The sequence below is a fragment of the Panthera tigris genome, chromosome B1, assembly GCF_018350195.1.
Source record: "Panthera tigris isolate Pti1 chromosome B1, P.tigris_Pti1_mat1.1, whole genome shotgun sequence".
NCBI lineage: Eukaryota > Metazoa > Chordata > Mammalia > Carnivora > Felidae > Panthera > Panthera tigris.
In genome coordinates this window covers 112,339,976-112,352,597 of record NC_056663.1, presented here as the reverse complement: position 1 = coordinate 112,352,597, position 12,622 = coordinate 112,339,976, and the positions used below count along the sequence as shown (strand labels likewise).

The 12,622-nt window shown below is 43.3% G+C and overlaps 1 protein-coding gene across 1 annotated transcript in view; it reads right to left on the bottom strand.

Annotated features, from left to right (window-relative positions):
* Positions 1-10,621, bottom strand: part of ELOVL6 (ELOVL fatty acid elongase 6) — a 142,216-nt gene extending 131,595 nt beyond the window's left edge. The window contains exons 1-2 of the mRNA XM_007098250.3: positions 10,518-10,621; positions 10,242-10,362 (exon numbers count right to left, since the gene is read on the bottom strand). Of these exons, the coding sequence (XP_007098312.1) occupies positions 10,242-10,330 (89 nt within the window). The 5' untranslated portion in view covers positions 10,331-10,362; positions 10,518-10,621. The remainder of the gene's footprint in view (positions 1-10,241; positions 10,363-10,517) is intronic.
* Between the last annotated feature and the right edge of the window lie 2,001 nt (positions 10,622-12,622).

The window sequence follows — 12,622 nt, the reverse complement described above, 5'->3', positions numbered from 1 at the left end:
AGTCCTGGACACTGTTCTAAGGGTTTAAGGTATAATAAATTGTCTAATTCTCACAACCTGCTAAAGTAGATTCCATCATTATCACCCCCAATACTAATGCTATTATCATCTCCCAGTTTAGAGATGAGGGAACTGAAGCAGAGGTGCTAATTAATCTGCTAATAAGATGGTCACTCAGCTGCTATGTGGTTCAAAACTAGGGCTTGAACGCAGATACATACACGGGTTCCAGAGTCAATGTGCTTAACCACCACACTATAATACCACAGTGGATATTCATCACCACACCTGTGGAAAACTGAAAAATAAATGCAAATAGGAGAGTCCAAAAATTAGCAGGAAGTCCAAGAGACTACTCCTTCTCTCTCCACATTGAACAGGAGCCCAGTCTCCCAGTCTTCTCTCCTCTCTCCCTTCCTCCCTGGGGCTGTTGACTTACAGGTTATTATAAAGAGATAAGCACAGTTGTTTCCCTTAATTCAGAGTGTGATGGGAAATACATTTCTATTTCATATACTAAAGTAGTTGTTAGATCTGTTCCCAGCTATGGAAATTTAGTGTACTAGGGTCACAGAAGTCACTCTACAGAAGAAATTATTCGCAACAAAGTAGTCATGCTGGACAAAAGCTAATATCCTTAATATATCCCAAGTGTAAGCAAACAATAGTTAACCAGGAAAGGCCTGGTACAGATAATTTACAAAAGCAAATGGAAAATAAACCCAAATAAAATTTTTGAATCTCGATAGAAATAAAAGAAATATAAATTAAAGCAATGGGACATCGCATTTTATATTAACTTATCAAAGATTTTTTAAAGGTGATCATCTTCGGTGCTAAGAAAGATGTGAAAACTGTTCTTCTTTGCTGGAGTGTAAATTGATTCAACTTTTCTAGACATCAACCAGGCTCTAGGTATCTTGAACCTTAAAAAGAGTAATTCCCCTGGATGCTATAGTTTAGATTTATACAAAGAAAATTATCAGATAAGTAAAAAAAATTAATATACAATCAGAGCACTAGTTCTAACAGCAAAATACTAGAAACTTAACATGTTCGACAATAAGGCAATGGTTATCTAAATTAACTGAAGCTCAAACAATAAAATATTAAGTTGCCACTGGAAAATGTACTTATGGAGGTTTCAGTGAGATGTTTATAATGTAAAGAGGGACATAAGCAACATAAAAATTTGTAATGAGATGATATGTAAATATAAGCGCCCAGCACAGTCCCTGGCACATAATAAGAAACTCAGTCTGCCAATGGTAAGTACTGAATCATTAAAGTATGTAAAAAACTTGGAAACAAGGCTGGAGGAAATGTGGCAAAACAACAGTGGATGCCTCTGGATAAGAATTAAAGATGTTTTATTTCCTGCATCTTTACATTTTCTAATGATTTCATTTCTTTTTCCCATATTTCTCACTTTAGAATAAGATAAAGAATTTAAAACTCATAAGCAAAACAAATGTGCTCTTTACTTCTTCACACTGCAGGAACTGACCTCAAAGAATAAGGCCATCCCTGACCCACACATTTTTTTTTTTCCTTCCTCTGTCCACAGTGGGTGGCTCTTTACCAATAGCTACAAAAATCTGCCTGGAAGAAAGCATGGCTGGAGGCAGCGGCAGGTGGAAACAGACTCCCAGAGTCTAGAACCAAGCCGAGAGAGTATGAGTCTCATGGAAGAGAATCAGACAGAAAGCATGCTTTATAAGAAAGGTTCCAAATCTGTGTATCATAGTTTGAGACAAAATTGGACTATTTTAGGATAGGAACATCGATAAAGGTGACAGGCTTTCTCCACTTACGAAAGTGTTGATAGATGAACAAGTAACGTTCAGGAAATATTTCTTAATGATTAAATTACTTATTTATCCATATAGTTTATGTTCATTATGTTCATTACAACATTTATAGGTGTTTTCATAGTCTGGCCTTATGTGTTCAGGATTTAGATGCTAAGAGGCACTTGGGAGATCATTGACTAAAACCACAAGTTCCTGACATGTTTACAGTGCTGCAAGTTTTCAAGTGCGTTACTTATTGAGTTCAAATAAGGGGATGATTGAGGCCTCAGTGACAAACTCTTCAGTGGGGCTGGAGCCCATTTCTTCTCTTTTTAACCCTACGTGCAAATCTCAACTTGTATAAGCACACTGAGCCTCATTTCCTGTTGTAAAAAAAATCAAAAAGATAATACATCAAAGGGTGGTTGGGAGGATGGAACAGTTAACATATGCAAAACATTTTGAAAGAATACTAGCAACTAGTAAACAACTATGTATCAACTATTAGGATCATTACTTGAGAATAAAGAAAATCTACCTTACTTTTTAAAGATCTTTAAATCAAGTCTGTTGAACAGTCATAAAATTGAGAGCCAACTATAGACCTGGATATTTACAGTCCCTTTACTGGGCTTCCTTCCCTCTTATTGTAATGATAACCACTGCTAGTTAAGCTTTTAAATGCTTAAACACACCCAAAGACTTCAATAGAAGCCTCACGCACTTAAAAAAAAAAAGGTTTCTGGAGTAACCCTTTTCATCTAGCCCTTTTTTCCCCATCGAGCCTCCTAAAACAAGATCATAAAATTCTCAACTTCAAAGCATTTAGTTCCACTGAACTCACTACACCTGAAAAAGTCAATTACCCCAGTTAGAGTGGGCCTAGGATCTTAAATTTTTTTTTACGTTTTATTAACAACACCTGATGAGTAGAAGGAATGACTGGGCAGAAAACCTTGAAGGTTGTAGTTATCGTAAACTATATGAAGACTTTTAAAAATTTATTAATAATTGGGGTAAGTCCAAGTACTAAATGTTCCATTTTTGCAGTTTTAAAATGCTTATTAAAATCGTATTATTTAACTAGTTTAAAAAAAAAAAAAACATTGCCAAAGTCAATTAAATTGGCACCTATTTTGCAGCAAAGTCTAAAAGTAGGTCTAGGTGAGCAAGATGCTCTTCGAATACCAAAAAACAGAAAAGAAATGGTCTATAATGGGCTATCAGGTTTCATATTTTGAAAGTCACTTTAGTATCTTTATGTATGTGTGCACTTTTGTAGGTAAATGCCTATATTTTCTTAACAAAGATATATAATAACCATGCATTTCATGGGTCTTTTCAACAGTCTTAAAAGAAAGATGTATACTGTTCCTTAAGAGTTAAGGGATAGTCAATTCAAATATTCAGTCTTAGAACTCAAAGGATCAAATAAAAAACCAAAACATTAGCTCCAAGAATGAGTGTTAATAAAATTAAGGGTTGAGCTAAAACATTCGAAATTTATCTTTAAAAAATGGAGTTACACCTATTTCACTTAAAATATGTGATCCTAAACCTAAGTAAAAACTATGAGGCCCCCTCTCCCAAAATACATTCTATCAGTGATATTCCCCTTATCATTTTGCAATTAGCTATAAAATCTTGAGAAGGAAAAATACTAAAATGGGAAATTCTGAAGGAAATAAAGGTTTTAGAAAAGTGTATGAGTACCCATCCAGCAAAACTGCTTGTAATCAGCATGCCTTATTTATCTCAGGAAAGGTAAGTTTAAATCATTTTCACGTGTACATTTTGGGGGGGCAGACAGACTTAAAGTTAAATTTTAGAAAAATCACTGTGAGTGACTGACTGATTAAACAGAAGTTTTTCCTAAAAATATTTGTCATTCCAATATACTAGGATAAAGAACCCTAAAACTGAAAACGGTGAGTGCTCAGTACAGAAATGAATCAGGAAAAACACAGAAGCCTGAACGTAAGAGAACTCACATGGACCCAATGCTTTGGAATGGTTTTTGCTCAACAAGCTTAAAACTAGAAATTCATTGTTGACTCTAGAGCAATAATGTTTTTAAAAGGACTAATCTATTTCTAAAATAAAATTGTTGAAAGTTACATATAATTAGGGATGCTATTTAAGCTCTGAGTAACTGCCAAAAGTTACCCATTTGTACCCGCCTGTCTACACACACAATCAGAATATAGATAAAGGACAAAGTTATGAGCCTTAATGTTTCAACAAAGCTATGTTACATTTTTGTTCAGATGTTTCTAAGGTTATCAATAGAAATGATATCTGCGGTATAGGTAGTAACTTTTCTAAGTAAATGCCTGTGCTCTTTTAACAAAGGCCGGTAGAAAGTCAATGGGGGCAGGCAGATTTGAAGGTAGGGACTAGAACATTGAACAAGAAAAGGTAAATAGCTAAAGGAAAATTTGTGGACTTTTGTCCGCTTCTTAGTAATAAAGGGCAGCTCAGCTCACCCAGGTCCATACATGAACAATAAATGGATCACTGTAGATCATTTCAGAAAACGCTGAGACCTAAAATGTGCAGATCATTGAAGCAAAGATGAATTCTTGAATTAACTGAATAGTACCACGCTCCATTTTGCTTTGTTGGCTAAAGACTGATTGGATGCTTATTTTATGCCATCCTAAGTATTCACCCACCCTTCCCCGCCCTCCACCAGCTTCTCCAGGGTCTAACTTGAAAGAATCTTCTTTTTTTTTTTTTTAACATTTATTTATTTTTGAGACAGAGAGAGACAGAGCATGAACAGGGGAGGGTCAGAGAGAGGGAGACACAGAATCTGAAATAGGCTCCAGGCTCTGAGCAGTCAGCACAGAGCCCGACGCGGGGCTCGAACCCACAGACAGTGAGATCGTGACCTGAGCCGAAGTTGGACGCTTAGCCGACTGAGCCACCCAGGTGCCCCGAAAGAATCTTCTTTTAAGGAAGTATGCAAAGCAACTCTTAGATCTGGAGTGAGTTGACTTTGGAGGTAAATGACAATAGGATCCTGATACCTTTAGAATTATCATCATCTAACATCAAAAGCAACAAGCAACAAGCCTTCTTCACAAAATTTAACAAAAAGCCTTAAGTAAAAATTTTACATCATTTATAACTAATGCTAATATAGAGATGGATAATATGATCATAAAATAATTTCCATTATCCCTGGGAATCCTAAAATACTTTGGTGTTTAAGACTGCATGAAAATACAACATTTTTAAAAAGACACATGAAACTTCAGATCACAGTTCCCACATATTTCATTACTTTCTAACACTGTAAAGTAGGTCATATTTCTCTTCTCTGTGCATTTTCTCAGACTTCTCATTCTTTTTTTTTTTTTTTTTAATATTTTTTAATGTTTATTTATTTTGGAGAGAGAGAGAGCGCAAGCAGGGGAGGGGCAGAGTGAGAGGGAGACACAGAATCTGAAGCAGGCTGCAGGCTGCAGGCTGCAGGCTGCAGGCTCCAGGCTCCGAGCTGTCAGCACAGAGCCTGACACGGAGCTCGAACCCATGAACTGTGAGACTGTGACCTGAGCCCCAAGTCAGTTAACCAACTGAGCCACCCAGGCGACCCTCAGTCCTCTCATTCTTAACCTAGTAAATATTAGGCCAATATCCCAGTGCTTTCTAAAGTTTATTGAATGACATGCTAAATTCCTCACACTTAGGACTTCTCAATCCTAAGGCTAATATGAGCTGTGATTCCCCAAAGTGGAAGGAAGCAGGAGTATTATGTGGACATAGTATTTTCCTAGATAGCTGACCAAATTTGTATTTGCTGTAGTAGCAGATTAAATGAGACTCTGGCCTTTCCTGTTTCATGGGAGTAGACTGCAGTATTCTCCAGTCATTTTTCTTATAAATGAATACAGAACATCTCAAGGATTCTAGGGATTGATGCAGAACAGTTGTCACTACAGAAAAAACAACAGCTTAATCCTATGCCTGCATTTTAGAAGTTTGACAGACATGATGCTGTCTTGAGTAATACACTCACACACAGGCTTACAATATTTTTATGTTCTTTAATACATAAATTGTAAGTCATGTTACTTTCTAAACCTCACATATAAGAAGGTATAGATGTACAATTCCTTTTAAATAGTGTTTCTTCTCATTTTTTTTCCTTAGTAAAAACCAATTTGTAGATAAAAAGGGTTTCTTAAATACTGAATCCTAAAATTGCCTACACTATCTTATAGATCCTAAAATACAAAACACAAAATATAAACAATAAAACCCTTATAGCCAACGCCACCGTGGGGGGAGTGGAAAGGAGAAAGTCAGAAAAATATACAAAGCAGTGAAAGGCTGGATGTGTGAAAGATGCCAAAGGGGGGCGGGGGAGGGTTTCATGAGGTTCTAGGCAAGGCCTGTGATGACGTCACCTCACATCCATAATGTTACAGCAGTCAGCACAGGCCTCCTGCTTTCCTATTGGTGAACACCGTGTCAGCCGACATCAGAAGATAATCATCATTGGCCAGACAATTACAACTGGAGCAACTAGCATCCACCGCTGTTAGCACAAACCTGGCAGGCTGCTGAAAGAGAAGGCAGAGCCCAGCTGCCCTTCTCACTCAATGAATTTTTATGTTGCCTTGCCTTACCAGTCACCATGTGATTTCGCTTCCTTGCAAGCAGGACTTATAAATTAAATCAGCTATTAGTGAAAATAACAGGTAAAGTCCAGACATCTCATTAAGGAACAAAATGCCTTTCTTTTCAATGTTGTAAAATCACAGGGCTTTTCAGTGCAAAATTGGAAGTCAAAAATGCTACTGAGGCTAAAAGCATGCATTTTGCTCTACCTCTACCTTGTCTAATAAAATATCATCTACCAGATAATATTACCCACGGTATTTTTAACTTGACATGTAGTTTCAAGATGAGGTTTCAGGATGATTCTCCAAGGGAAATATATTTATTACTTTGCATTTCAATTGCTTATCTAATTTATTATACATGAAACTATTTGCTAGAAAATTAAAAAGGTCTATAGTATTTATCCTGTGTTTAAGACAACGACTATAGGGTTAATAATTTGTAAAAAGCAGCAATAAATAAACTTGATAAACTTGCCACAATTGAACAGTTTGGTGTTTATACAAATACCACTCCAAAAATAAGGGGATCATAACATTAGTATGTATTAAGGTAATGAATAGGGATTATTTAAGCTCCTTTTAAATAATACTAAGTAGTGTAGACAGCATACTGACAAAACAGCACGCCTGGCCTTTCTCATAATTCTTCAAAAGACCATGTAGCTCATTTTTGAGAGATAAGTTCTAAATCTAGAAATTAATAAGATTTGTTTGAGGCTACGTGTAAGACATTTTTAAGGACAAGTGCAAATGATTGCTCAAAAGACAGAGTAGATGTTTCACAACATTGTGTGTTTCCTCCAGAAACTATTTCAAGCCATTTTGAGTCCTGGAAAAGATAAGGCTCTGGTTTCCTAAACTTCCTCTAGCCCCAAGAGGGTCTAAGCCTTGGTTATAGAGCTCCCTTCTATTAACAAGAGAAATGAAAAGAAAATCATTTTCTTACACACCTTGTTCAAGACATTTTTGCGGTTGGGATTTTGGTGAGGAGGGCTTATAAAATTGGGCCCCTATGATATTGGGAGAAATGCACACCCTCTGGGGTAAAAGGAGAAAGCAAGACAATTAAGGTCAGGTAGACGTGCAAGGAAAGAGTAACAGCTAGCAGGGCTTTTTGACTGCAATATGCAAGCCAAGAACATAGGGTCAACCAAGAAAAAGGAACGGAAAAATCCCAGTATAGGACTAGGATGCAGTATTCAAATGCAGTGGGAAGACCAAACCTGTTAAGCTTCAGGTATTAACAGGTAGTGCTGGCAATAAAATGGGCACCAATCATCATTTTAACTCACTGGATAAGCATTTTCTCCAGCATCTGCGTCGTACGAAGCACTCTTCAACGTGCTCCGTATAATCACGAGTGGAATGGGACAAGAACCATGCCCTAAAGAGCTGATGAGGCACAGAGGAGGCACAGACATACTCGCAAATATTCATGTATATAAGTAAGAGCCAGGAAAGATGTTGCCATTAGAAAGGTCTGTAAAAAGCTGTAAGAAAACCGTGGTCAAGACTCAACAGGAGAAAACAGCTTGGCGCATTTTTGCCATTTTCAGTTCCGGGGAGGGCTAGGCCCTGTCTGGTTCAGTGTGTACTTGTTGAGTGAATGGAAAGAAGAGGCGGGAAATGGTTACCTGGAGAAGCAACAGAAAGTGGCCTCAGAGAAAAGGCAACCAGTAAATAAGAGGCAATATCCACCGCTGTGGTGCAAGGGAGGGCTGGCCCACCGGGAATGGGGGCAGCCACTGCGAGGGGACGCCGGCTCCAGAAAGGCAGGTTCAATAAAGGTGCAGCAAGTAGGAGACAAGGCGGACTGGAAAACACAGAGCACTCAGCGCTAATGGGGGAAGAAGATGCGCTCGAGTGGTGTGGCAAGAGAACATGACAAACAGCTGCACAGAAGACCCGGCCCCTCAGCTGCCCCGCGGCGCAGCTTCCAGCGCCTGCGGCCTCGGGCTCCCGCCCCCGCCCCGCCTTCCGCGCCACCCTCAACGCTGGAGGAGGAAGTGCCTCCGGAGAAGGTCCCCAGGCCGCCGAGGCCGAGAGGGGGTGGATTCCCCAGGCGCCAAGACCCTTCAGTGTCTGCACTCCTACAGAATCGAGCCTCCCCAGTGTTCAACCACCTTCCGGACCCATCCTCGGCGCTCCCCGGCCTCGCCGGCCCAGGAGGGGCTCCAGCCCCGCGCCCCAAGTGCCTGCCGCACTTCCTGGGCTTCCGAGAAGATCGTGTCCCCCAGCTGGCTTCCGGGTCTGGCCAGACGCGGCCCTCGGACCCCCTCACGCCCCGCACCCTGTGCAGTCCCCCAGCCAAGCCGCAGCGGGTGTGGGTGCTCCGGGCCCTCCACGCTCGTCCCCAACAGGCCGGGCCCAGCCGGCGCGCTGGGCGCAGGGGGCGGGCTCCGCACGCCTGCAGCCGCAAATGGCCAGCGGGCCTCGGGTGGGCCCGCGGGGCGGGAGGAGGGGGGCGCGGCGGCCCAGCCTCCCGGGGCCAGTCTCAACTCCTGGGGACCGGAGTAAAGGAAGTTGAACCTCCTTCCACCAGCTCCGGCCCGCGGCACCCCCTCCGACAGCACCAGCCAGCCCTGACCCCCCGGCGCGCCGGCGTCTCTGGTTTCCCATTGAGGAGATGGGGGAGGGAAGGCCGGTCGAGACCGCGCGGGGCACGCGCGCTAGAGCACGCGGCGGCGGGCGAGATCCCTTGGCGCCGGAGAGCCTCTCCGCCCGACCCTTCCATCGAGCACCCAGGAGGCTGCAGGCCACTGCCCAGCTCCGGGGTGCGTTGAGCTTGCACTTTACTGATAGCCAGACCCGGGTTTATAGGGAGGAAGGGAATGTCTGCCACAGTAGCTCGGTCTACGAGGAAGAAGCGAGATGAACACACCCTCCCCTGTTAAATATTGCAAGGTGACATAGGATCGCCTCCCACACTGGGATTTTCAAAAGGACTGGCGGAGGAAACAGTAAACAAGAAAGGCTCTTTCCCTATTGGAAGTTTTTTTCTGGGGAAAGGCCCCCAAGGACTCTGCGGACCGAGGGGTTTTTAATCTGTGTCTCAACTCCAATCAACAGCTTCCTACTGAATTAGAACGGAGTGTGTCCAAAAGGCGTTTCCGTAAAACAGAAACTTAATAATGGCGTGGCTCCACTCGCTGGGGTTCATTCATTTTTATTACCGTTTTCATTGTCCCCTCCCCCCCGTCGCCCCCGCCTCTTAATGAAACCGGAAAGGGATCCGCGCCGGGAAAGGGGTCCAGGAAAGGAGAAATCCGGCCAGGGAGCAGTAGAGAGTAGGGCAGTGAAGTAGGAGGTCTGCAAGGAGAAAAGAAGGACACGAGGGATGGGGAGAGGGCGAGGACTAGAGCGCGCAGGCGAGAGAGGGTTAAACGGAGCAGGAGATCGGGTCCTTCCTTCACTGCCTTTCACACTCAGCTTGCTGGAGGCCAAGCGAGAAAATCCAAAGCTAGGTGAAAACCAGAAGGTTGCACAGGTAGGGAATCTGGACTGTGGCATCTCTCCCGCCTTCCCAGTCGCGCAGACATCTACTCTATACACATACATGTTATGATCTACGTTATATAATCTGTTAAAGATGTATGTGTAGCCACGGTTCACACAGGGGCACTCACAGACCCACGCGCTTCATGCAGCCCCAGTGGCTCCTGCACCCGGGAGACCGGAGAACTCAGCCACCACCTCTCTGCTGCCCGCGATTCATCGCTCCATTCACGCCCCGGACAGAAAATACCGACATTAAGGCACACAGCGGGGACGCGCAGGGCTCCCGGGAAGAGTATCACGCGAAAGCATCACCTACCAGTTTTCCTGCATCCACTGGATGGCTTCATTCTCGTTGAACTGCTTTTCGAATTCATATTCTTGTAAAGTCAACACTGACATGTTCATTGGGGCTGATCTTCGGAGTCGCTACGTGCTCTCTACACAAAATAAAATAATCTGTAAAGCGCTTGATTTCGAGTGCTCTCCTGTGGATTTTCCCCACCCACCCCCCCTAGGTTTTCCCCTCGCCGCTGGGTCTCCGGCGGCCGGCCTCTCTCAGCCTCTCTCAGCTACATCCAGGGTTGAGCATTGCCTGTGCCACGGCTCCCAGCTCCTAGCTCTGGGGTTCTCCTCCTCCCGGCGTCCGCATCCACCGTCGGAGGAAATGAACGCCTTGCGGTCTTAGTGCCCGCACGTTTGTCCATCACCCTTTCTACTTGTCTACAGGGAAATCTCCTCCCCCTCGTGCGATCGGAAAATTAACCCTTAGCGAGAGAGAGCGAGACCTCTCGCCCTGAGGGGGCGTTTTGCTGACGCGAAGGTGACTAGGGGCGTGGAGGAAGGGCGCCGAGGAGGAAGTCGCCTCGAGGTCATCCACAATTCCCAATCCCAACCTCGTGGGCAGCCTAGCCTGGCCTTTGAGTGTAGTTTCCGCGTGCGGGGCGCAGCCCCTAGGCGCGCGGACCCGCGAGTTTGGCTACTAGATGAGAAAGAAATAGTAAAACCTGCCGGCTGTCTCGCCAGCAGAACTCCAGGCAGGTTTGCGCTGAGATCACACGTGAAAGGAATGCGCTTCCCACCTCCTTGCTCCTGCCGTACTCTCGGGGTCCCCCACCCGCGGCTTTGACTCACCTAAACCCGCGGCGCGGCAGCCCGCAGAGCTCTGCTCAATCACCAGCGGGCTGGGGATGCGGAGGATGAAGGGGTGGAAAGTGGAGAGTGACTAGTAGCCGGAAGAGGGAGAGAGGATAAGTGCAAGAGTTAGGTTCGGGGAGAGGTACAGTTAATGAACTGAGACAAAGGGGGTAAGGAAGTTAGCAGATCTACTGGTCCAATGCAAAAACTTCATTTGTATGCCTGAGAAATTTCGTTTTATACAGATGCAACAGAATCGTGTTGAGGGGAAGGCCAAGTGTAATGTTGACCCCCTACTGAACCCCCAGTCTCACAGCCATGTCCTAAACTCAGCGTCTATCTACATCCCCTCTTTCTTTTCAGAAGGAAAAGGATTTTCTACTCAGTCCATCCCTCCACTTATTCTCCACAAGTTTGGAAAAATGAGACATATGAGACATGGAGGTATCTAATAATTAATCTATGAATGTAATTGTAAGCTTAAAATATAATAAGGAACCTATGCTTTAAAAATTAGTTGGACGTTAGGACCAAGAAGAAAATTCCCTTCTTCTGGCGCACAATTTCCCCACCACACCTCTAGGCTAAGGAGAGGGTATTTTCATTCAAAGTCAGGTTGCTTGGAATGTCTGAAAAGTGGGAACTGGGAGAAATATCTCTAAAAGAGCAAAAGGTATAATAAGAAATTAAGGAAAGCGGTGTAAAAATCCAGTACAATTGGGGCACCTGGGTGGCTCAGTCCGTTCAGCATTTGGCTTCAGCTCAGGTCATGATCTCACAGTTCATGAGTTCGAGCCCTACTTTGGGCTCTGTGCTGACAGCTCAGAGCCTGGAGCCTGCTTCAGATTCTGTGTCTCCCTCTCTCTGCCTCTCCCCCACTCGTACTCTCTCTCTCTCAAAAATAAATAAAACATTAAAAAAAAAAAAGGATAAAAATCCAGTACAATATTATGTAAATCAAAGAGCTAGACTGGTTGATTAGCAAATTAATTTATAAGTTGATCCTCCCATAGATTTCATGTATAGACTTTCCTCATATCTCCATTTAAGAGTTGTCATTCCAGATACTTCTGCAGTATAAGTCAGAGTGAATTTAGAAATAAAGCCCAGGGGGCACTTGTGTGATTCCGTTGTGCTTGGGACTTGGGCTAAGGTTGGGACCTTCCTGAGTTCAAGCTCCACACCATGCTCACTGCTGTCAGGGAGAACCCAGCTTGGGATCCTCTGTCCCCCTCTCTCTGCTTCCCCACCCCCCCCCCCCGCCCCAGCTTGTGCTCTCTCAAACACAAATAAAACTTTAAAAATAAATAAATAAAAATAAAGCTGAGGCCAAAAAGCTTGGCGACATTGACCTAGAAGATGGGTGAGAGATAAAGATTTTACTAGTACCTGGGACTGTGAGCAATCAATAAATATTTGTAAGATGAATCAATTGTTGATTAAATAAATGAAAAAAAGGAGGGAAGTGAGAAAGGAATCAAATTCCAGCAAACGTTTTATTGCATATTGCAAGGATAAGTCTTTTTTGTCTTAAAAAGATTGACTTTTCAAGTTCCATACTCT